The 23561-nt window shown below is 39.5% G+C and overlaps 1 protein-coding gene across 1 annotated transcript in view; it reads left to right on the top strand.

Annotated features, from left to right (window-relative positions):
* The first annotated feature begins 3769 nt into the window (after positions 1-3769).
* The window catches only part of ANKUB1 (ankyrin repeat and ubiquitin domain containing 1), a 29513-nt gene continuing 9721 nt past the window's right edge, over positions 3770-23561 (top strand). Inside the window, exons 1-3 of the mRNA XM_040480472.1 lie at positions 3770-3941; positions 5769-5912; positions 14759-14975. Coding sequence (XP_040336406.1) covers positions 3852-3941; positions 5769-5912; positions 14759-14975 — 451 coding nt within the window. The 5' untranslated portion in view covers positions 3770-3851. The remainder of the gene's footprint in view (positions 3942-5768; positions 5913-14758; positions 14976-23561) is intronic.

The following is a 23561-nucleotide window of genomic DNA, read 5'->3' as shown; positions in this document are numbered from 1 at the left end:
CCGATTTTACTGACTGTTCATGTGCCAGTGCTACACTGTTTTAATTATTATACCTTGTAATATGTTTAATTTTTTTTTTAATTTTTTTTTCAACGTTTATTTATTTTTTGGGACAGAGAGAGACAGAGCATGAATGGGGGAGGGGCAGAGAGAGAGGGAGACACAGAATCAGAAACAGGCTCCAGGCTCCGAGCCATCAGCCCAGAGCCTGACGCGGGGCTCGAACTCACGGACCGTGAGATCGTGACCTGGCTGAAGTCGGACGCTTAACCGACTGCGCCACCCAGGCGCCCCTGTAATATGTTTTAAATCTGGTAGGTGAATGTCTTTCATTACTCTTCCTTTCCAGAGTTCTTCTAGCTATACTGACAGCTTATTTTTCTATATTAATTTTAAAACCATCTTGCACAGTTCAGAAAAAATCCTGTTCGTTCACAATACTGTATTGTATACTTTAAAGTTGCTAAAAGTAGATATTAAATGTTCTCACTACTCACACACACACAAAATGGTAATTGTGTGAGGTGATAGACGTATTAATTAACACTGCTATGGTATCCACTTTACAATATATACATATATCAAATCATCACATTGTAGATCTTAAACTTACACAATCTTATATATTAATTATAGATCAATAAAGCTGGAAAAATCCTGTTGGTATTTTTATTGGGATAATATTGGTTTATAAATTAATTTAGGAAGAATTGATGACTTTAATGGTTTTGAACCTTCCTTCCAACGTAATGGTATGTTGGTTTACTTGTTCAAGTCTTTTATGTTTGTTGATTATGTTTTTACATTTATGTTATATATCTCTTATGTGTTTCTTGCTCAGTTTACTCCTAAGATATTTTTTCTTTAATAAATGGAGTATTTTCTTCCATTATGTCTTTTATATCTGTCATTTGTTTCTTGAGAGCTACTAATTTTTATATATTAATTTCAAACACAGCCACCTAGCTGAATTATCTCATTATTTGCAATAGTGTCAAAAATTGATTGTCATGATTTTTTTGGTTTACAAAAAAAATGTCTTAGAAATGTCTTCTATGATAGGGATAATTTTACTTTTTTCCAATTATTATTTCTCTTACTGAAACATTTTGGCTAATGTTTTGGCAATAACACTAAGCAACAATTGTGGTGATCGTGAATATTCTTACCTTGTTCCAAATGAAACTGAATCTTAAAGGATGACTATAAATTCGAACTCTTTTAATTTGGGGGCACCTGGGTGGCTCAGTTGGTTGAGTATCTGACTTCAGCTCAGGTCATGATCTCATGGTCCATGAGTTCGAGCCCCACATCAGACTCTGTGCTGACAACTCAGAGTCTGGAGCCTGCTTTGGATTCTGTGTGTGTGTGTGTGTGTGTGTGTGTGTGTGTGTGTGTGTGTGTCTGTGCCCCTCCCCTACTCATGCTGTCTCTCTCTCAAAAATAAATAAACAGTAAAAAGAAGAAGAACTCACATAATTTTAAGTGACAGAAACCAATTAGAGCATGCTTAAGCAAAATAGGCGGAATGCATTATATAAATACAGAGTGTCTCACAATTCAAGGGCAGGAGAAACCATGGGAGTGCTCTCTATGTCCTGTGTTCGTCTTCATATGTCTGTTTCATTCTTTCTTCATAGATTTCTCTGCCACTCAGTCACATTGGAGGAAGAAGATGATTTACCCACAGTGACTAAGTTGCATGTTACCGATCAAACCACAAGTTCTTATTTTCCTTCAGCCAAAAAGAAAGGATTCTGACAGTTCCATTCTGGTCCAAATAACTGATGATGAGAAAAGGGTCACATTACAAACATCACTGCTGGTGACAGAGGTAAGGAGTAAGTACTTAATGACGTAATTTTGAGCGGGGCATTTACTCCAAAGGCAAGACTACTATAACATACAAAAATACACATGTATTTCAGGAAGCTACAAAGCACTTGGTTGTGATTTCTTAAAGTACATATGCTTCTTTAAGATCCTATGTCTTAGGCTGGTTTCTCTGGAAGCAGAGCCTGAGACAGGGATTGGGATGCATATCAATTACTGAGGGAGTACACAAGAAAAACTAGCAAGGGAGAGAATTCAGCAGAGTTGGGAAGAAGAAAAAGTGAGAAAGAATGTAGTGTCAGGTAAAGTCCAGCCATAGTCTGATCTACAAGAATCTTTTGCAGAGTTTTCACTCCCTAAGATGAGAAGGCAGGCCTTTTGTAGTGCCTTAGCCATCTGTTATTAAGGCGGGGTGCCTAGTTGTTTGGCAAAGCAGCTCCCATCAACTTAGGGCAATTCTTTAGAGAGGGGGATGTAGCTATGAGCCTTCGCCAGTCAACAGACACAGTAGCTTGGGGGGAGACACTGAAACAGCATGAACTACAGCCTATGTTAATAAACTTCTTATCAGAATGTTGACAACATAAGAAAATATCATGATGTTGCAACACTTGAAAAATATGAGGCAAAAAGAGTTAGTTTTGCAGTTAAATCATTTGCCCTTTTTATATTTTCCATTTTCTCAAATTTCTTATGGTTGGAATTCAGGTTGGAAATCACAATGGAATCAACTAACAGGTTAATATTTATGGAGCATCTATCATGTGACTCACATTGTGCTAAATGCTGTTAAGAATACAAAGCAATGCAAGATGAGGATTCTGCTGTGGATGAGGAGGAAATGGAGGAAGAAGACAAGATTTATATACACAAATAATCAGACATAACAGCAGTAAACCAAGTTTATCATACTGGGAGAGCCTTAGAATTAAGTTCCAGTACAAGGCTTACTCTATAAACTTGAGAAATGGTGCTTAATATCTTTTCTCATTTATTGAATAGAGTTTGAAATATTTTCCACCAATGCTAAGGGAAGTTGAAGAAAATAACAACGGTAAATTGTTCTAAATAGCATGAAGGCAAGGACTAAAAGACATACAACTATATCGTGTTGCTATTGGAAAGATTCCATTACACAGAGATGCAAAGGGAAAACCACAGTCATTTGCCTCTGCATTCATCTCCCTGGTGCAAGTGGGCATTGTTCTGTACCCCATGGCGGGATTAGAAATACTGCCAGGGAACAAGTACACAAAGTTGTTAAGGAAACCAGAATGCATCAGCTCAGAGTTATTTACAGAGAACTTTCAGGATTATCACATTCAATAAAATCAACTCTGTTTAAACATGCTTCACTGCTTGCCAGTACATCCCAATCATGTATCTATTTTGAAGTGTCTTTCAATCAACCGCACTTGAGTAAAAATTCAAGAGTCAGTGAATGATGGTCACATCACAAAAGTGTAATTTATGTGTGGCATTTCTGTATTACATGTTTGATCTTGTTCACACTTGCCCCAACCATTGTCAAGTTCGTTGGCTTCTGTAATATTGGAACAAGGTGGCTGTTGACTGCCATTGATAGAGTGACATTTCCTCCAATGCAGCTGTTGTCTGTGTTACCCAATACTGATACAGCAGGACTTGTCTCTTCACATTCTCTCCACTCAGCTTTCAAGCTAGATAGTAACACTGCCTCTGGCCATCGTTTTTTTTTCTTTTTTTCAACGTTTATTTATTTTTGCGACAGAGAGAGACAGAGCATGAACGGGGGAGGGGCAGAGAGAGAGGGAGACACAGAATCGGAAACAGGCTCCAGGCTCTGAGCCGTCAGCCCAGAGCCCGACGTGGGGCTCGAACTCACAGACCGCGAGATTGTGACCTGGCTGAAGTCGGACGCTTAACCGACTGCGCCACCCAGGCGCCCCTAATCGTTTTTGTCCTTAATTGTGAATTGGAATTTTTCCAGCTATCCAATTCTTTGAAAAAAGTTGCAGGGTTGTTTGTTTGTTGAGAGAATGAGGATTTTCATAGCCTTTGAGGGATCTTTTGAACCATTTGATGTTTCAGCAGATGAAACTGTGGAGGCTGTCAAGCTGATGATAAAGGTATGTGCTTTGTCCCTAAGCCACTAAGATGTATACTAATTTTAACTATGCAATAAATTTAAACTGTACATGGGGCAGAGATACTATTAGGTACGTTTCCAGCAAACAGGAAACTAAAACTATTTGAAAATATCATTATTTGCTTATATAACAGTTTGATAAGGATATAGTAACCATGGAGTTGTTAGACAGGAAGCAAACTGAGTCAGTAAATTCTCAGGAAAAAAAAAAAGTTTGACTTCTCTTTATGAAATGTGTGGGTTGTGCACTGGCCAGGTAGTATTATTACAATTCTTCATAAAAGGACAAAAACAGGGCATTAACTCTAAACTATATAAGTAGAGCATGCCAATTGTCAGATAGATGGCCCATTTGGTGAACAAGTAACTAGAAAGATCTAAAAGATTTTTGAGATGGAGAGGACTATAGACAACTTCTGAGCTATAGCCTCATTTTGCAACCAGGGAAACTGAAGCTCAGAGAGGCTGATCATCTTACTTATGATTACAGAACCAGGATAAGAAATAATTTGGATTCAGTATCTCTTATAAATTTTTAGAAATATCCCCTCTAAAATGGGAACTTAAGACAAATGTTTAGGTCCTGACCATCAGATAGTAGTTAACTTCGAGATGATCATTTCTATTTGCTGAGGAGCATTTATTGAATCGCAGTCACATGATATTTAATAGATTACTATGATTACTGAAATCTAGATCTTCTAACACAGAGGGTCTTAATCTTTCTATGTCATGAATCCTTTGGCAGTCTGATGAAGCCTATGGATTCCTCAGAATGTCTTTATTTTTTTTTTAATTTTTTGATGTTTATTTTTGAGACAGAGAGAGGCAGAGCATGAACGGGGGAGGGGCATAGAGAAAGGGAGACGCAGAATCCGAAGCAGGCTCCAGGCTCTGAGTTGTCAGCACAGAGCCCGATGCGGGGCTCGAACTCAGGGACCGTGAGATCATGACCTGAGCTGAAGTAGGACACTCAACCAACTGAGCCACCCAGGCGCCCCCCTCAGAATGTCTTTAAATGCATACAATAAAATACATACAAAGAAAAGGAAACAAGCTATATTGAAATATGATTTTCAAACATTACAAAACAAATTTGTGGGGTGCCTGGGTGGCTCAGTTGGTTCAGTGTCCAACTCTTGATTTCAGCTCAAGTCATGATCTCAGGGTTGTGGGATCGAGTCCTGTGTCGGGCTTCATGCTGAGCATGCAGTCTGCTTAAGATTCTCTCTCTCTCCCCCGTCCCTTCCCTGTTCACATGCATGCATGCTCTCTCTAAATAAATAAATAAATAAATAAATAAATAAATAAATAAATAAATATTTTTTTAAAAACCAAATTTGTGATATGGTGGACTTAACATATTGACAAATTTTAGCAATGCATCTAATAACTTGTAATTTCAAAGTAGTGATCAGTATAATATTTTGAGATTTCTGCAACAACTATAGCGTGATATGAAAATAGATATGACTTCTACTGGTGACAAAGTCACAGATATAGCCAACCACTGTTTCTTTAGTTTGTTGCCTATATACACAGTAGTTTGTTGCCTATATATATAATCTCAGTTTAATTTAGAGTTAGTAAAAATAAAATATAGTTATTCCCAACTAAATTCTATCCGTAAACTTTTGTGGAGGTCTCTAGACTCCAAGTTAAGAGCTCCTGTCTAATACCTCTTCCTCTGTCCAAAATAATTTTATAATTCTCAGTGGGGGAAAAAAACGTAAAAGAAAAGAGATTATATTGCGGGTCTAGTAACGTGGAGATACACTGCTTTGATAATGTGCTATTGATTTTTAAGGATTATTTCCACATTCCTCTCTCTGAAGATGAACAAGGCAGGCGGTATCTGGAGCTGATGTATGCTGGAGCAGCCCTAAAGGACAGCTGGAGTCTTGCAGATGTTGGAATATCTTTTTGTTCAACTCTCAAATGCTTTGTTAAGGTATGGTGATCAGAATAACATTTTTTTTTTAATGTTTACTTATTTTTGAGAGATAGAAACAGAGCATCAGCGGGGAAGGGGCAGAGAGAGAGGGAGACACAGAATCTGAAGCAGGCTCCAGGTTCTGAGCTGTTAGCACAGAGCCTGAGGTGGGACTCGAACTCACGGACCGCGAGATCATGAACTGAGCTACAGTCAGAAGCTTAACCAACTGAGCCACCCAGGTGCCCCCAGAATAGCATTTCTCCAAGATACCTACTTCATTTTGAGTAAAGTGTGGATAATTCAACAAAAGTAATTTCATAACTTAGGAAGAACTTTTCTTGCCTTCACCTGTCTTTCATTTGTCTAACTGGTCTTATTTCTGCTGTAAGGGGAAATAAGATGTGGAGTCTGGATAGAGTTCCCCTTGTTTACTCCTTCTCTCCCTTCCCTCCTCTATCCCCTTTGTTGCTGCTCCAAACAGTCATCCCAGAACAACCCACTTACAAATATCAGAATAAGGCCAAGGCATAGATCTGGAATATTGATGTGGAAGGAAAATTCAATCACTTCCATGGGTCCACAATGGATTAGGGGCAGTGGAGTGAGGAAAGGAAGAAATTCTCAGTAACTGTAAGAATGAAGGGGGGGGGAGGAGATGGGCACCTGTGTGGCTCAGTCAAGTGTCCAACTTCAGCTCAGTTCATGATCTCACAGTTCGTGGGTTCGAGCCCCACGTCAGGCTCTGTGCTGACAGCTCAGAGCCTGGCACCTGCTTCAGATTCTGTGTCTCCCTCTCTCTCTCTGCCTCTCCTCCACTTGCACTGTCTGTCTGTCTCTCTCTCTCAGAAATAAACATTAAAAATTAAAAAAAAATTTTTTTAAATGAAGGGGCAGTTTCTACATCCAAATCCAGTGAGAGTAGCCCTTCGTTAATTATGTGTACATACCCCAGAGACAGCCTTTTCCATTTATAGTGCCCTTAATTAGTGGTGCTTAATTGGGGGTCCTTAAGCACTTTACAAAACCCTAAAATTGCAAAATAAGCAAAATTATGTGCCTGGAGATTTTCTGGTGGAGGATCCTTAACTTCTGACAATTTCTTAGAGACAGGTGGCCTAAAGAGTTTAAGAGCTGATCTCTAGGGAAGAAATATGATTCAATAATAGTTCTTTACCCCAAATGAAAACATGATCCTCAAGAAACTAAGCAAATAAGTACACATCTCTGCTAAATGGGGCACTAATTTTCTCATATTTAGCACTTAAAAAATGTTTATGATAGCCAAAGCTAATTCTTTTTGTTTTTTAATATGTTTTATTGATTAAGTGGAGAGTCTATGTTTAAAAAAATACTCTAGAATATTTACTACTGGGGCACCTGGGTGGCTCAGTTGGTTAAGTGTCCAACTTCGACTCAGGTCATGATCTCACTGTTCCACGTCGGGCTCTGTGCTGACAGCTCAAGGCCCGGAGCCTGCTTCAGATTCTGTGTCTCCTCTCTCTCTCTGCTCCTCCCCTGCTTGCACTCTGTCTCTCTCTCTTTCTCAAAAATAAATTAACATTAAAAACTTAAAAAAAATAAAAATAAAAATAAAAAATAAGATATTTACTACTAAGTAGTAAAAACAGGTCACAGAAAAATAAGCATTGTATGATCTCATTTATGTAAATAAAAATAACATATTTGTATATGTGTCTTTAATGTTTTATGAGCATTTATTCATGTGCTATTGTTATATTCTTTAAATCTGTTTAATTACCAAAAAGATAAATAAAAATAACTCTGACTTCTTTTCTCCCTCTGCACTAAAATAATTATAGTATAATACTCTTTTGGGTAGACTAAATTCCATCTCATTTCTTTTTTTTCCCCAATCTCATTTCTTAAATGTCTTTTCCTCATGTCTTTAAATATACTCATATACTAAAACTCTTTTTTTTTTATTAAAAAAAAATTTTTTTTTTAACGTTTATTTATTTTTGGGACAGAGAGAGACAGAGCATTAATGGGGGAGGGGCAGAGAGAGAGGGAGACACAGAATTGGAATCAGGCTCCAGGCTCTGAGCCATCAGCCCAGAGCCTGACACGAGCTCAAACTCACGGACCGCGAGATCGTGACCCGAGCTGAAGTCGGACGCTTAACTGACTGAGCCACCCAGGCGCCCCCAGGATAAAGTCTTTAAAATGTCCTGGAATTTTCCAGTGCCAAGAATGATGTTTGAGATATGTTGTTTGTTTACCTGGAGATAGTGGTATAAGTTTATTACTAATATTTGAGCTGGCTGGAAGAGATGGATTGAGCCACAGCTGTTTAGGGACGTAGATAATGTGTGTTAAGAGTATGAATAAAATACTATTATTTAACTCGGCACTGGCTTTATTTTCCTTATTTAAAAAATTCTTCCTTTTATGTATTTTTGACCAGGTAGTACACTCACATAGATAAAAGATACAAAAAGTATGTATACAGTAAAAAGTCTCCCTCCTACCTTTGGCCCCTCAGTTTCCCTCCCTCGATGCAATCCATTTCATAGTTTTACTTACAAAAATATTTTATAAATTCTGGCAATAAAGCATCATCTATCACAGTGATGCAAGCTGTCTTCTCACTGAACTCAAACCTTTCTCTGGAGTTTAAACTCCTAATGGAAAAAAAAAAAAAAAAAGAGTAGAGAGGTAAAATGGGTTTACCCAAGAGAGGCAGAAGCTAATTATGCATCACAGGACTGGCCAGCACATAGGGTTTAATTAAAAACTCTCAAGTTCAATGGAAATCTTACTGATCTTAATCTTCACTTTCTCCAGTAGAATCACATTTAGAGAAGTTCGTATCACTGGTTTTAGGAGAAAAACAGTATCTTGAATCTGAAAGAAGAGATTAAGCCATAAATATTGGCTTTTATCCTGTTTAGATTAGATGATAAAACAGGCCTATTTCAAAAGTCCACACCATTTACTGTGTATGAATAATAACAGTCCAAATGGGTTTACAACAACAAAAATACATGATGAAAATATCCCATGCCTCAGAGAATGCAGTCAGACCAGTTCTGTGCTGTTTAATCTATCTTAAGTAACTAACACAAGGCTGCATTCTAAGTCATGTTGTTGCTTTATTGCATAGTTAGATGTATACAAATTTAAGTAGTACCTTTCCTATTTAACTATGGTACTTCACGCAATTAGTTTTACCTTCTGAGAATCTCGAAAAGCTAGAGGCTCTTCATTTATTTTGGTACAACTTAGACATACCAAGATGAGAAACAAATGCTATTGCAAAGTTTAAAAACTTGCCAAGTAAACAACTTTCTTTTTTAAAAAACTACAAGTAGATATTATGAAACAAATCCAAAATATTTGGTTTCTTTATCGTGCTTATATTTTTGTGTGAATTACAAGGCTTGCTTGTGTGAAAAGAGGAAAAGACTTCTGATAAATTAAGAGGTGATCTGCTCTTAAGTACATTTTTTAAATAGTCAATATATTTCCCAGCTTCCTTGTGTATTACACCTTCTCCTTTAATGGTAATGTAGACCCATTTGGAAAAGTGAATGAGGAGGTGATATGAGAATAGTGGGGAAGGAACATTGTATTCGTTTTTTCTTCTTTGGGAAAAAACTACAGAAACCATAGATGTTATCTTCTATAGCACATATATCCAAGTTCTATTAACACAGGAGTCAGTCGTGCCCATTCATTGCTGCCCATTCATCCGGTAAACCGTGGCATGATGCAGTGGAAAGGCCTAGGTTGTCAGACATGCAGAAATGCTATCGCACTTGCCCCCTTCACTCCAACCAGTGTTATTGTGGAAACTATTGCTTGAGTTTTGTTGGCACCCACTGCCTGGAATAGCACCTGGCATATGAGGCTCTCTGTAAATAGGTGTTGAATAAATAAGTTGACAAAGGCCTTGAGAGGTAGAGTGTGAAAATTAACAAGAAGGTATATGCTTGTTATCAGAAATGTTATAGCAAGGTATTGAGATGCATTTCAGGGTTTGGATTCCCCCCCTTACTGTGACATCTCTCTCCCTCTCTACCCTCACGGCAAGGTGCTCCTGCATCCTTGCCCTATATTTTCTTATCTAGCATCAGCGTTCTTAGCTGCAAGCAGCAGAAACAAACCCTGGACAATTGAAGCAGAAAATAAACATATTGAAAGGCTACTGGGTAGTTCACAGTCTTGACAGGAAGACTGAAGAATCAGGCTCAGAGATTATGGAGCCAAAAACAATGTCTTAATCAGGCCCTAGGACTAGTCCAGGAAAGCTACCACTTCGGCTACCTCTAAGCCCTTGAAGCAGGTACTGGAAACACCAGCAATGCCTCAGATCTGCCACTGCCACAGAGGATTCCCTGTATCTGTTCCTGCTCTGCCTTACTGGCCTCTAATTCAAAGTAGGGCTGGATGGGTAGGCCTGAGTAGGAACATCCTGGTCACGTGTCCAGGACCTACTGCAAAGGGGGCTAACAAGCAAATCTTTGACAGCTCACACCTTCTACCATGTGAGGTGGGCTCAGCCTCCCTGACACTCCTTCTGGGTTCCCTGCCTCCTTCTCTCACCATATTTCTACCAACCAAGGGATGGCGTTAAAGCTTAGTTATTCCTTTCGGGCATCCTTGGAATGTTATTTTACGGTAAGAGATCAGATTAATTGTGGTAGTATTGAGTAAATGTCTATTAGACAAGTTGGAGAAGCTTAAAATATATTACAAGTCCAAAAATTGATTCAAGTTACTATACCTTTAGCTTTTGAAAGGCACTCAACATATAAACACCAAAATCCAGGAGGCACATAATATGTGACTTTAGATTTTAAATATACTTGACACACACAAAAAATGTATAAATATGCTTCTTAAAAATGTAGAATTTACAAATGAGAGGTGGCTGGCTGGCTCAGTTGGAGGAGCAAGTGACTCTTGATCTTGGGGTCATGAGTTCAAGCCCCATGTGGGGTGTAGAGATCACTTAAATTTAAAAAAATTTAACTTAAAAAAAGTATAATTTACAAACAAAACATTGTTCTAAAAAATGTCTATTTTTTTAAAGATAAGCCATAAAGAATAGTATGTAAAGAATTTGGTGAAGAAAGGTATTTGAATTCAGTGTCCTAGAATTCAAGTATAACGTCTTCAGGATGATTTTCATACAAAAGAAGTTTACAAGGTTAAGATGTTTATGAAGACATCTCAACTTGAATTCATTCAGTTCAACAAAAGCAAACATTATTTTTTTTTTTTTGTGGTTGGTTAGGAGGTTTTATTTTATTTATTTTTTTCAATATATGAAGTTTATTGTCAAATTGGTTTCCATAAAACACCCAGTGCTCATCCCAAAAGGTGCCCTCCTCAATACCCATCACCCACCCTCCCCTCCCTCCCACCCTCCATCAACCCTCAGTTTGTTCTCAGTTTTTAAGAGTCTCTTATGAAAAGCAAACATTATTTATTTCCTCTTTTCATCTACTCAGGAATCATTGGGGCAAGTTTCTGCTTTTTTAGTGCTGCAACTCCAGAAAAGCAAAATCTAAAAAAGCAGAACTTGTAGAAAATGTATAGCAGTGTTCAAAATTTGCATTAACTTTTGTTGTCTTTCCATCTGTTTCTCTTTAACTTTTCCTATTTTATTGTTAATGCACATGTTTTTACAGTGAGTTTGCACTTGGTTTCTTAAGACAAAAGTGGAATTATTACCATGAAGTAGGTCTATGTATTTGTTTTTATTGAAAAATAAGACATTTTGTCTGTACCTCCTACCTACCATGGTGTCTTGGTTTATTTGTAAAGGGAAAAATCTAATTTTATATATGTTCAACAATTATTTGTGGTAGTATTGTTTATTTAATAACATCTGACTTCCTTGAGTATAACTACCAGTGTTCCCTTTAGGAAATTTGAGGAGGGGCATCATGGAGCTAGAGAGATGGCTTTTCTTATGTAGATAGAATGAGTTGGCAAGTTGCTATTTAATCAGCACCTACCTGCTCCCCCTCCAAATAACCAACATGAAGAAGTGTCTCCAATATTGGTCTGCCTCATTAGAACTTAAAGTGAGCTTTTTCACAAAAATAAGGTTTATAAAATGATGGATAAATAGAGTTAAAATATTACAAAGAGAACTATGTTCCAGATACATTATAAATTAAATGGGCCTGGGAAGTTCCTGGGTGCTTAAAAAAAAGAAAAAAAAGAAAAGAGAAAAGAAAAAAAAGAAAAGAAAGAACAAACTCAAAATAAATAAATAAATAAAATAACAAATTCTGTAGGTGTTAATTTTCTTGCGACTTAAGAACCTGGCTTCATTAATAATATTTTCTTATTTACACTTTTGATTTTCATCTAAACATTGCCGTATATTTTGCAATTCTAACTTATTACTTGTTTCAGAGCTTTATGTATACCTAGGTTATAGATGCTTGTGTTTATTCATATTTTTAGAAGCTCCTTTTTAACTTTGTAACATTATGTAATTGCTAGTTAGCTATTAAGAGTGACTTGGGCCTTTGCTATTTTGTTTGCACATTACACATATAATTTTAACTATAAATTAGTATCGGTACCAAGGGCTAACAAGAAATCAGAGTAATCATAAAAGAAATAAGGAACAGCTATTATCTAAAATATAATTTTTCTCCCCCCCCCCACTCTTTTTATTCAGTTTTCATAGAATTTCTTCCTACCTATATTATCACATGGATTAGGTTGGTCTTTAATGCAGCCATAGGAAAACATAAACATGGTGAAAGGGAAAGGGTGAATCCTATGTCCTTTCAATTTTTACTGAGCAGATTTATGAGAAGCTATTGAGTAAAACCGTTCTAAGCACTTCAGACTCAGGAAACAGAGGGCCGGAACCTGTTTCTGGTGATTTGAGTCACTGAAATGGGCCCCAGATCAAAGCTTTGAAGCCTAAATGTTCATCAATAACATTCATTACTCCTTTAAAGCCTCTTTCAAAGAGATCTGCATGTTGATTATATCATGGCAATGTGTGACCTGGGAGGAGGGGAATGAATATAACGTATTATAAGCCCGAAACAGGGAGGGGCTCCTGGGGAATCCAGAAATAAATTTTAATTTATTTTTTTTTTATTTATATATGAAATTTATTGTCAAATTGGTTTCCATACAACACCCAGTGCTCATCCCAAAAGGTGCCCTCCTCAATACCCATCACCCACCCTCTCCTCCCTCCCACCCCCCATCAACCCTCAGTTTGCTCTCAGTTCTCAACAGTCTCTTATGCTTTGGCTCTCTCCCACTCTAACCTCTTTTTTTTTTTTTTCCTTCCCCTCCCCCATGGATTCCTGTTCAGTTTCTCAGGATCCACATAAGAGTGAAACCATATGGTATCTGTCTTTCTCTGTATGGCTTATTTCACTTAGCATCACACTCTCCAGTTCCATCCACGTTGCTACAAAAGGCCATATTTCATTTTTTCTCATTGCCACGTAGTATTCCATAGTGTATATAAACCACAATTTCTTTATCCATTCATCAGTTGATGGACATTTAGGCTCTTTCCATAATTTGGCTATTGTTGAGAGTGCTGCTATGAACATTGGGGTACAAGTGCCCCTATGCATCAGTACTCCTGTGTCCCTAGAAATAAATTTTGATAGGAGAAAGGGAGAGAAGAACAGAGGCTGAACAAGAGAGCAATGACTGGCTGGAGCCCCCTTCTCCGTTTTACTTAAGACCCCTCTCCAAGAGTCCCATGTTACAGTGGCAGCACTGTGCATTCAAATCTGCCAAGCCAACAAGAAGCCTTCGAGGAAAAAAATGATTGTCTTGAATCCGATAAAAAAGAAGTAAAGTCAATTTCACTTTTTTTGTTAGAAGAGTGAAAATGTTAATAGTCTTCTCTCCGCCCCCTTCACATTTCCCGTTTCCTGTGTTTTTAGTTTTAGTTTGGCTTGATTCACCTGTTGTTAACAGGAGGATGAACATTTTCCCCAAAGTTTCCATTTTAACTCTACTTCAGATCCATCAGTGCCACTTGCTTTAGTATTTGGATTGCAAAAGAAAAAGAAAAAAGGAAAATTTTCACTTATATTTAGAACTTCCCTTTTTAAAGAGTAAAAATAAATACACATGTGTTTTTTTTTTAAGTCAAACCATGCAGACAATGAAAAGCATAAAATGATAAGCCAACTATCCCCCCAATCTTGAACTTGGTTCCACTCCCTAGAGACAACCTCTTAGAAAGGATTTTAAAAACTGACCAAAGGTTTAGAATCCATTGTATTTCTTTTTTTTTTTAATGTTTATTTATTTTGAAAAAAAAAGAGAGAGAGAGAGAGAGAAAGCATGAATGTGAGGGGCAGAGAGAGTGGGAGAGAGAGAATCTCAAGCAGGCTCCATGCTGTCAGTGCAGAGCCTGATGCAGGGCTTGATCCCACAACCGTGAGATCATGACCTGAACCAAAATCAAGAGTCAGACACTTAACCAACTGGGCCATGCAAGTGCCCCGAAGAATCCACAGTATTTCCTAATCAATGTACAACATAACAGTGGAGTTGTTTCTCAACCAACACCTCCATAAGTGCAGCTTGGATATCAATTATCAACATGCCTCTTGTGTATCTGGGTTTGTCGACTAAAAAAAGGGGTCTCAAAGCCCTGCCAAGTCTTCTTTATGCTACTCAAAGCAGGAGGACTCCTTAATATCCTTGGGACAGAAGAACAAGAGTTAGACCAGAAGCCAGGGAACCTAACTGGCCTTTGCCCTCATCCTTAACACCCATGTCATGGAAGTTACAGGCACTTAGGGCCACCCTCCAAAACGTTTTTCCCTTGCTCCAACCCCAAGACAGTGCTTATTCTTAAGTTCCCTCCTTCTCTTTCCCCTTAGGAAGAAGATAAGCCAACTCTCTATGTGTTCAATGCTGTGACCCAAGAGACAATGCCAATGATGGAGAACATCTCCCTTCTTAGTAAAAAAGTGTCTGATCTGAGAACACTGGTAGCTCTGAGATGTGGCTTTCCCGTGAGTGTCTTCTGTCTCCGGACCCCAAACGGAATGGAGATGTATGACTGCAACACCCTCAGGGACTACCAAACAGACATCGGTACTGCCCACTATATTTGATACTAACTACTGCTCAGCGCTAGGGTTCTTCGATACCAGATTTGCAACAAATGGAGGAATTGTTTCCAAACTAAAACTTCTGTAACCTCAGTGGGGATGTAAATTATCCATACACCTCTCTGGTAGCTGGGTCTGTAGACTAAGAAATAAGAAAGGTCTCATAGCCCTGCCAAGTCTTGTTCTCTTTTCTCAAAGTAGGATAACTTGTTAATATCCTCGGGATAGAAGAGCAAAACTCAGACCAATTTATATGTTTCTCTTTCAAAATATATTTCAAGAATACATAGAAGGAAGTTCAAATACACGTTCTTTTTCTCCTTTTTAACACGAATGGTAGCATGTGAGACTTGCAATCTTATTTTAAGATATTATCAGTTACGTTAATCTTTTAAACAGCATGAAGCAGACACTGTGCAGGCTTTCATCCCTGATGTACAGATTAGTGAGCTGGCATTCATCCCTGATGGACACATTACAACTTTTATTTAAATATTGTACTTCTAGGTTGTGACTGCTGTAGCCATACACCATGAAGACAAAATCAAAGGACCATCAGATTGTTTTAACTCTATTGGAAAATGGTTCAAACCTTACAGAGATTCTTGCTTGAGGTGAATGAATCTTTGTGATAATTAGCAGAAGTTTAGGTAACGTTGTGTTGTCACATTTGTTGCAATGGAATTGGACTTCTCCCAATTTATAGTAGGGCTTTGTAAACATCATTGAATTAGGCAGTTTTGCTTTTTATAACTGCTAAATTTTCATTTATTGTTATTTCTCTTGACTCTTATATTTGCTAATTCTTTCATGGTACTTTAATTGAGGCTCTCAAAACTTTTGACATCATTTATCATCCTGTTTTTGACCAAAGGAAGTGATGTTCTGGGATTTGTCCTGAGAGCACCTCACAGTAAAGCACATGCCAGTCTGCATGCTTGCTAAGAGATCAGCCCTGCCCAGAAGATGGTGGAGGCTTATGTGAGTAAGGACACACAAGAGGCATTTGTCCCCAAGCAATTTATGATCTAGTTATTTAATGAAACATAAAAGGATACATGAGAAAATTAGGGTGACTGCTCTTCAGGCCTATGGTACTCAGATTATGATATGACAGTTTACAGCTAGAAGAGAATTTAGAAATGGCTTGGTCTAACCTCCAATTTTTATAGATTTAAAGAAAGCAAAAATATTCCAAATGGTTGAATGATTTGCTCAGGATGTGTCAAGGATAAACCAGGCCTCCTAAAATGACCCCCTAGGAATGATGGTTTTCAAATGTCAGGTTCTAGGGGCTCAAGTATGACCAGAGTAGGCTGCTTTGGCCACCATTAGAACACAGGCCATAGGAGGAGAGGCAAGGAAAGAAGAGCCTCAAAGAGAAGGGAGGAAAAGTCTTTGGGCTGCTTCATATCTTTGTGCAAAGCATCCCTAGTGTTCCTCAATAGCTAGTCCACCTTTTTTAACTAGAGGGTAAAGGAGTTATGATCAGCCTGTCTTCCAGGTTCTCCCCTTCCCAGTCAATGAGTCATCCCTGATGCTATCAAGAGTTGAAAATTGACCCCTTTCTAAAGACAGTGGAAAATCAGAAGGCTTCTGAGAAACAGTCAAGCTCATATTGAAAATCAAGGACTTCAGTGGTGCCTGGGTGGCTCAGCTGGTTAAGCATCCAACTCTTGATCTTGGGTCAGGTCATGATTTCGCCATTTGTGAGTTCAAGCCCTGCGTCGGGCTCTGTGCTGACAGCGCAAAGCCTGCTTGGAATTCTCTCTCCCTCTATATCTGTCCCTACCCCACTTGTGTTCTTTCTCTCTCTCAAAATAAAGAAATAAACTTAAAAAAAAAAATCAAGGACTTCAGTAGCTCATTTAGTCTGGAAATACTTACTAGCTCATATAGAGAGATGCAAAACTGCTTCTGCACTCCAAGCATTTATAATAAAGTGGTAGAAAGAAGGCATGCACATATATTTAGTTATAATCCAGTAAGTCAGCTCAGTGTAGGCTGAAGGGCTCAAGGGAAGGCATTCTGGAGAATGCCGGGTGTGAGCACACAAAGATAATCATCTGAAATGAAGAAGGGAAGACATTCCAGGCTTCTGAGCCAAAAGAAAAACACAGGTTCACAAACATGGGTTTAATCCAGGGAAGACAAATATCAGGAGACTGTTCCAAAGAGTGGAGGAGCCTCGCTGAGACCAATAGGAAACACAACTGGGGTCAGATTGAGAAGGGTCTTGGGGTGAGGCAACAGAACTTAATATGTAAGCTTAATATGCTTGCCACCAGAGCCATGTACATTCTGGAACAGAAATGTTTTAGCAGAAGTTTAATCTGGTAGCAAGCAGCATGAAATACAGATAGGAGTGAAGAGAGAAGCAAGGTGATATGCCAACAGGCTTTCTGAGAATCCCAGTATTAACCAATTCCACTAGCAACAGAAGAGATGAATCTGAGAAACCCAGGAAGTAGAGACAGGATGTCAGGCTGAATCATATTTAAGAAGAGGGAAGCACCAGGGCTCTGACACTAGGACGGTGGTGGTAAAATTTGGGAAAAGGAGCTTATGCTTTGGGTCCTGAACTTTAGATATAAAGAAACTCAGAGAGTATGGTTTATTTCCTAAAAGTTACTCTGCTAGTTGGTAGCAAAGTTGTAAGTACATGTGACATCGTCTAAATCTCCTCCATGACAAATATGGGGTGAGGGCTTAATGATGGGTTGGGTTAGCAGATACTGCTGTAGGCGTCCTGCCCATGGGTCAGGGGCCAAGCCCTAGGAGACGTGCTTTCCTGAGAGAGTAAGTACAGAAAGGAACATGTCAAGGGCCAAAGGCCAGTGGTCAGGACATGCTGAAGTCAGGGCAAGTAGACAGAAGAGGAGTCAGAAAAGGAGACATGCAAAGTTGTCAGAAGTGGGAGGGAACTGGGACTTTGCATTGTCACAGATGACAAGGAAGAGACTGTTTTCAGGATGCTGGTAAAAGGCCAAAGACAATGTCTGAGAAAAACTTTTTGATTTGGCTTAAAGGTCACTGGTGAGCTCAGAGCAGTTTTAATAAAGAGGATGGAGACAGAAAGATTTCAGGGATTAAAAAAAAGATAAGTAATTAGAGGATAAAGGATGTTTTTGGTGATAGAATATTTAATGATGAACTTATCAAGAATTTGCCAAAGCTAAACATTCTCTAATATTTGTGATTTTGTGACTTGAGGCTTATTGGTACATCATATAGGTACAACACACACCCACACCCCCACACCCACACCCACCTTTTCTTGTATCAATGTGTATGGGACATTTATATGTTCATTTTAGCCTCATTTCTAGTTTTTTTTTAATTTTTAAATATTTATTTTTTATTGAGAGAGAGAGAGAGTGCAAGCAGGAGAGGGGCAGAGAGAGGGAGACATAGAATCTGAAGCAGGATCCAGGCTCTGAGCTGTCAGCACAGAGCCCAATGCAGGGCTTGAACTCATGAACCACAAGATCATGACCTGAGCTGAAGTCAGATGCTTAACTGACTAAGCCACCCAGGCACCACGAGCCTCATTTCTAGTTCTTAAATCTCTATCCTGGCTTTTGCTTTCCTCTTGCTTATCTATGTGCTTGTTTGCTAGTTACTCTGTCTATATTTTGTATATGCTTATAAACTGACATTAATCCTTTCTGGAACAACTGTGCCTTACAAATAAGTGAATGAAGGAATACCTTTCCTTTACAGAATGATGCCATTGGTATTTTTCACTATAAATGCCATGTGGCATGTATTCGTGGCCAGAATGAGCACATTGTATCTCAGAGACTATTCCAGGAGCAGGGTCCTATCAGACCCTAAAATCTCAGCTGGCTCAAAGGCCCTTCTACCAGCCCTTAGGCCCCTTGAAGACCTACATGTTACTTTAAATTTTTTTTTTTCAACGTTTATTTATTTTTGGGACAGAGAGAGACAGAGCATGAACGGGGGAGGGGCAGAGAGAGAGGGAGACACAGAATCGGAAACAGGCTCCAGGCTCTGAGCCATCAGCCCAGAGCCTGACGCGGGGCTCGAACTCACGGACCGCGAGATCGTGACCTGGCTGAAGTCGGATGCTTAACCGACTGCGCCACCCAGGCGCCCCCCTACACGTTACTTTAATTCATTTTATAAATGAGAAAAATGAGGCTCAAAGAAGTTAAGTGACCAGCTCAAGGTCATACTGCTAATAAATCATAATCACACACTCAGGATTGGGTTCTTTCCAACAATTTATATTGGCAACTTTTATTGGCACCTACTTTTATTCATGCTCTTTAATTTCTGATAAATGTGTTGTTTTGCTTCCCACTAGGGGAAACCCACACCAGAGAAGTGATTTCCATATTCAGGAAGAAAAATCTCAGATCAGATAGGCAGATATTGACCTCAAAGTATGGATGAGGAATCCGGAACCTTGGGATACAGGGACCACATAGGGAGAAGTTGAAGACAATTCCCTAGAACAGGCACTGTTGCTCATACCTGCTTTCCTGAATGGCTTGGCATGGTGATGGGTTTGCAAGTAGAGAGTGAGCAGATCCAGGTTTTATAAACATATACCATTTTGGGGGTCTTTGAAAAAAATTCAAAATTAAGAAGAGAGGATTAGAAAACTCATATAGTGAGAGGTCCTGAAGCTTAAGTCTCATTAGTTTTACTTCCACTTACAACATAGCATATTTCAAGTAAATTTCTATTTTTCCAACAGAATTCTTAAACTTATGAAGAAATTTAATATGTGACAAAAGAAGCATTACAAACTAACTGGGATGGAAGGATTATCCAATAAATGGTTAACTTGCTTAGAAGTTCTCTGGATTTTCAAAAGTTGAGCATTAAGAGGAAAAGCATCCATTGTTACCTTTGTTCCCTCAGAAATGAGGACTGCTTCATTGCAAGGAACTAAAATTAATAGTTACAACACCTGTAACAATTGTTCCCAGATACGGAGTTAAAGGAGAATAAAATACAGGGCTCGATGGAGGTGCCCTACTGCTGATGAGGATTTAAATCATATAGCCTTCTCTGCAGTTTTCAGAATCGGGGTTCATCGACACTGGACAGGATGATCGAGGAAGAGCTGAGATCCTAATGCTAGGCAACCACTTAGGAAAGGGCAGGTGGGCCAAGAAGAAGGAAGTTAGTCTCAAATAAGTCCTGCTGGTGGGATCCCTGGGATACGTAGATAGATCAGTCTGCAACTACATTTAGGAAGGCAGAAGTTGATCTCAGGTGACCCATCAGGCCCCTGCTGGGCGAGCCATAGCATAGCATCAAGGTAGCGAGTGAATGAATAAATAAATAAATTACATAAGAGGTGACAAACCAGACAAGCTAGTTGTTGACATCAGAGGCTCTGACAACACGTAACAGAAATCTAACCCCAGAGATTGGGGTTCAGAGTAAGAACTTCAGCTCCAGGCTCAGAGAATGGATGAACCTCAGTTCTAAAACCCAAAAGGTAGAGTAGGATACTGACATTCTTGTTCTGGGGCACAAGGTGGGGGCTTGGTCAGGAGGGATAAAAAGGCAACTTGCTAGAACTGAGACAATATCTGAGCCAGATGAACAGAAATGCCAACTTCCCACCTGAGCTACTGGCTTAACATATTCCCTTTTACTAGAATTAAGGTTATTTCCTGGCCCTAGAGCTTGGCTGGCTCTTCAGATGGAAGCTGTGCGGCCTCAGCTGTAAAGGATCAAGGAGGCTGCGGTACAGTGTCAATCAGGCTTTTCAATGCTCATCTGTGGATAACAATTTTTTTTAAGAGAGAGGGAGAGCAGGAGCTGGGGACAGGGGCAGAGAGGCAAAGGGAGAGAGAGAGAATCTCAAGCAGGCTCCAAACTCAGCACACAGTCTGATGCGGTTCTCGATCCCATGACCCTGGAATCGTGACCTGAGCCAAAATCAAGAGTTGGACACTCAACTGACTGAGGCACCCAGGGGCCCCTATGGGTAATTTTTATAGTAAACTACAAACACAGCAAATCACTTAAGTCAGGAGATGAAATAAATGTACTTGGAACAGTGTTTAAAGTCCCTTGTTTTCAGTGCTACCCATAGGAGTCAAACCTTTAAATAAGAAAGTTTAAGTACAGCAAGAAGCTTCAGAGCAACTAAATCTATTGCATCAAGGATAATAAACACCTGCAAGTATTTATTATAAACTTATTATGTGTCTGGGCCTGAGGGTATGTATGGATAAGCCAAGTCACACATATTCCCAGTTCCTACTGCCAAGGCCATCATATTGATTCAAAGGCAGTCAGCCAATCTACAGATTGTCCAATGACATCAGCTCTCACAGCTGAGTCAATTAAATTCTTGTTTGGAGACAAAGATAACACAGAGGACAGGAATGTAGGCACAGAAGCCAGATTGCCTAGGTACAACTCCTGATTCCACTACTTACTGGGTATGTAAAACCTGGGCAGTTTACTGAATCTCATAGTGCCTCAGTTTCCTTAGATGTCAAATGGAGAGAATAATACAACCCATACTTAGGATTGTTGTAAATGTTACATTCTCTTATTCACGTAAAGTACTTAGAATAATGGAGAGCATATAATAAACATTCAATGAGTATTAGCTGTTCATATTCAATATATTATTATCATTAATTATTACTAGCCTTGTGAATTCCAATTGGGAAATACAGAGAGACAAAACTGGTTATCAGTGTGGGCAGAAAATTCACGGTGTCATGACGTAAGGTTGGGTCATGGCAAAGCAATGTTGCACACATACCTCAGCTACGGCAGGACAAACTGTAAGAAGGCAGGGCAGCCTGTTAGCAGAGAAAGGGAGGAGACACAAAGAGCTAGAGGGCTTGAGAAAGAGAGAGAGAGATCCTGGAGCTCCTGGGAGTTGGGGAGTGGCCCATCTTGAGTACTTTTGTTCGCAACGTACAGCAGATCTGGCCCTTGACTCAGTACAATAAACCCCATTTTCCTGAGGGCCTCCTTGCAGCCCAAAAGTATAACTAGAACAGAACCCACAGACTGGATGAGACATAATGCTTGGGCTCAGAGAGTTCTCTGTCAGGGTTTATAAACTGGGAATTCCAAAGCAGAAATGTATTTTTAACAATAAAGACTTTCAACATACATTATGGTAACCAGTTGAACAGTCCTTTTATCTATTGAGAGTGGTGAGCTAATGACATAATTAAGAAGGGCTTCCCGGAGGAGGTGATTCCAGGGTTGCATCATAAACTATTGGCAGGAGGGCGTGGGTAAGAAGTCACAAGAATTCAGACAGCAAAAGGAGAGACCCCAAGACCAGAAACAGCCTATTGTGCACACTGAAGTGCAGGCCGGCCTCCTGGGCTACAAAGGGCTAGGAGGGCAGGAGGTGGCCAAAATGGATTTGTGAAATAGGGTAGAATTTCCTTCAACAAATATTTACTGATCATCCACCATGAGCCAGGCACCACCAAGGAAAGTGAACATAGAGCTGTGAGCAACAGTGGCAAGATTCCTAGCATCTTGAAGCTTGCAGTTCAGTGGGAAAGGCAAGCAGCACTGAGTAAACAGAAAAAGAGCAAATTTTAAATAGAAATGAGAACTTCTTAGTAAAAGGAAAACAGGATATGGGAATAGGGAGTCATGTGGTAGCATGGGGGGGGGGAGGCTATTAGATGGTTAGCTAGAAGAGGAGATGACAGTTGAGCAGAGACCTGAATAAAGGGATGAGGAGGCTGGTGGGAGCTTCCGGAGGTAGATTTAGGTGAAAGATCATCTAGGCCTGAAATAGGGTGGAGCCGGGGAGACGGAGGCAAGGAAATGGTTCTTAAACTTTTATGAGATAAACTTTTCAGGCCTTAGCTATTGTGCATGAGAAAAAGGGAAGGACAAAGAGTAACTCCTCAATGTCTAGCTGAGGGAGGTAACAAGGAAGACAGTGGTGCCACAAACTGAGACACAACACAGGAGGAAGAGTAGGTTGAGGAAAGATGAGTGGTCTTTCAGAACGATGGGTTTATAGTGCACTCTCTTAGATGCCTGTGTCCCCAGTAGGGGGACTCTGGAGCTGAAGCAGAGGCCTGGTGTGGAGATTTGGACTTTGGAATGAACGCCATGTGGGTGGTCAGTGAAGCCAATAGCATCACTGAGATTGCCTTAGTCAGCCAATATTCAGTGAGCACTTATTAAGTGCCAGGCTATGTGGCAAGTCTTGAAGGAACTTTCTTTTTAGTGAGGACATGAAAAACAAAAAAGTCCAAACAAGAAAAATGATTTAAAGTACTGATGATAGGAGCTATGAAGAAGTTAAAATAAAGTCATAGGATAAAGACTAACGGAGTTGGGGGGCAGGGGGCAGGGGGCAGTGGTGGCCAAGAGGGTCCTTTGTGAGGACATGATGCTTGAACTAAAAACTGAATAGGGACACTATCCTGTGAAAAGCTGGATGAAGACCCTTTGAAGCAAAAGAAATTACAAGTCTTCAGGTCTTGAGATGGGAGTAGACGTAGTGTGTCTGAAGGACAGGTGAAAGGTCAGAGTGGCTGGGACAGAGCGAGTGAGCCAGACAGGAAGGAGATTGGGTTTT

Source organism: Herpailurus yagouaroundi, unplaced genomic scaffold (genome assembly GCF_014898765.1).
Source record: "Herpailurus yagouaroundi ecotype Mexico unplaced genomic scaffold, PumYag 159, whole genome shotgun sequence".
In the NCBI taxonomy this organism is placed as follows: Eukaryota; Metazoa; Chordata; class Mammalia; order Carnivora; family Felidae; genus Herpailurus; species Herpailurus yagouaroundi.
This window is presented reverse-complemented; position numbering and strand designations above follow the sequence as displayed.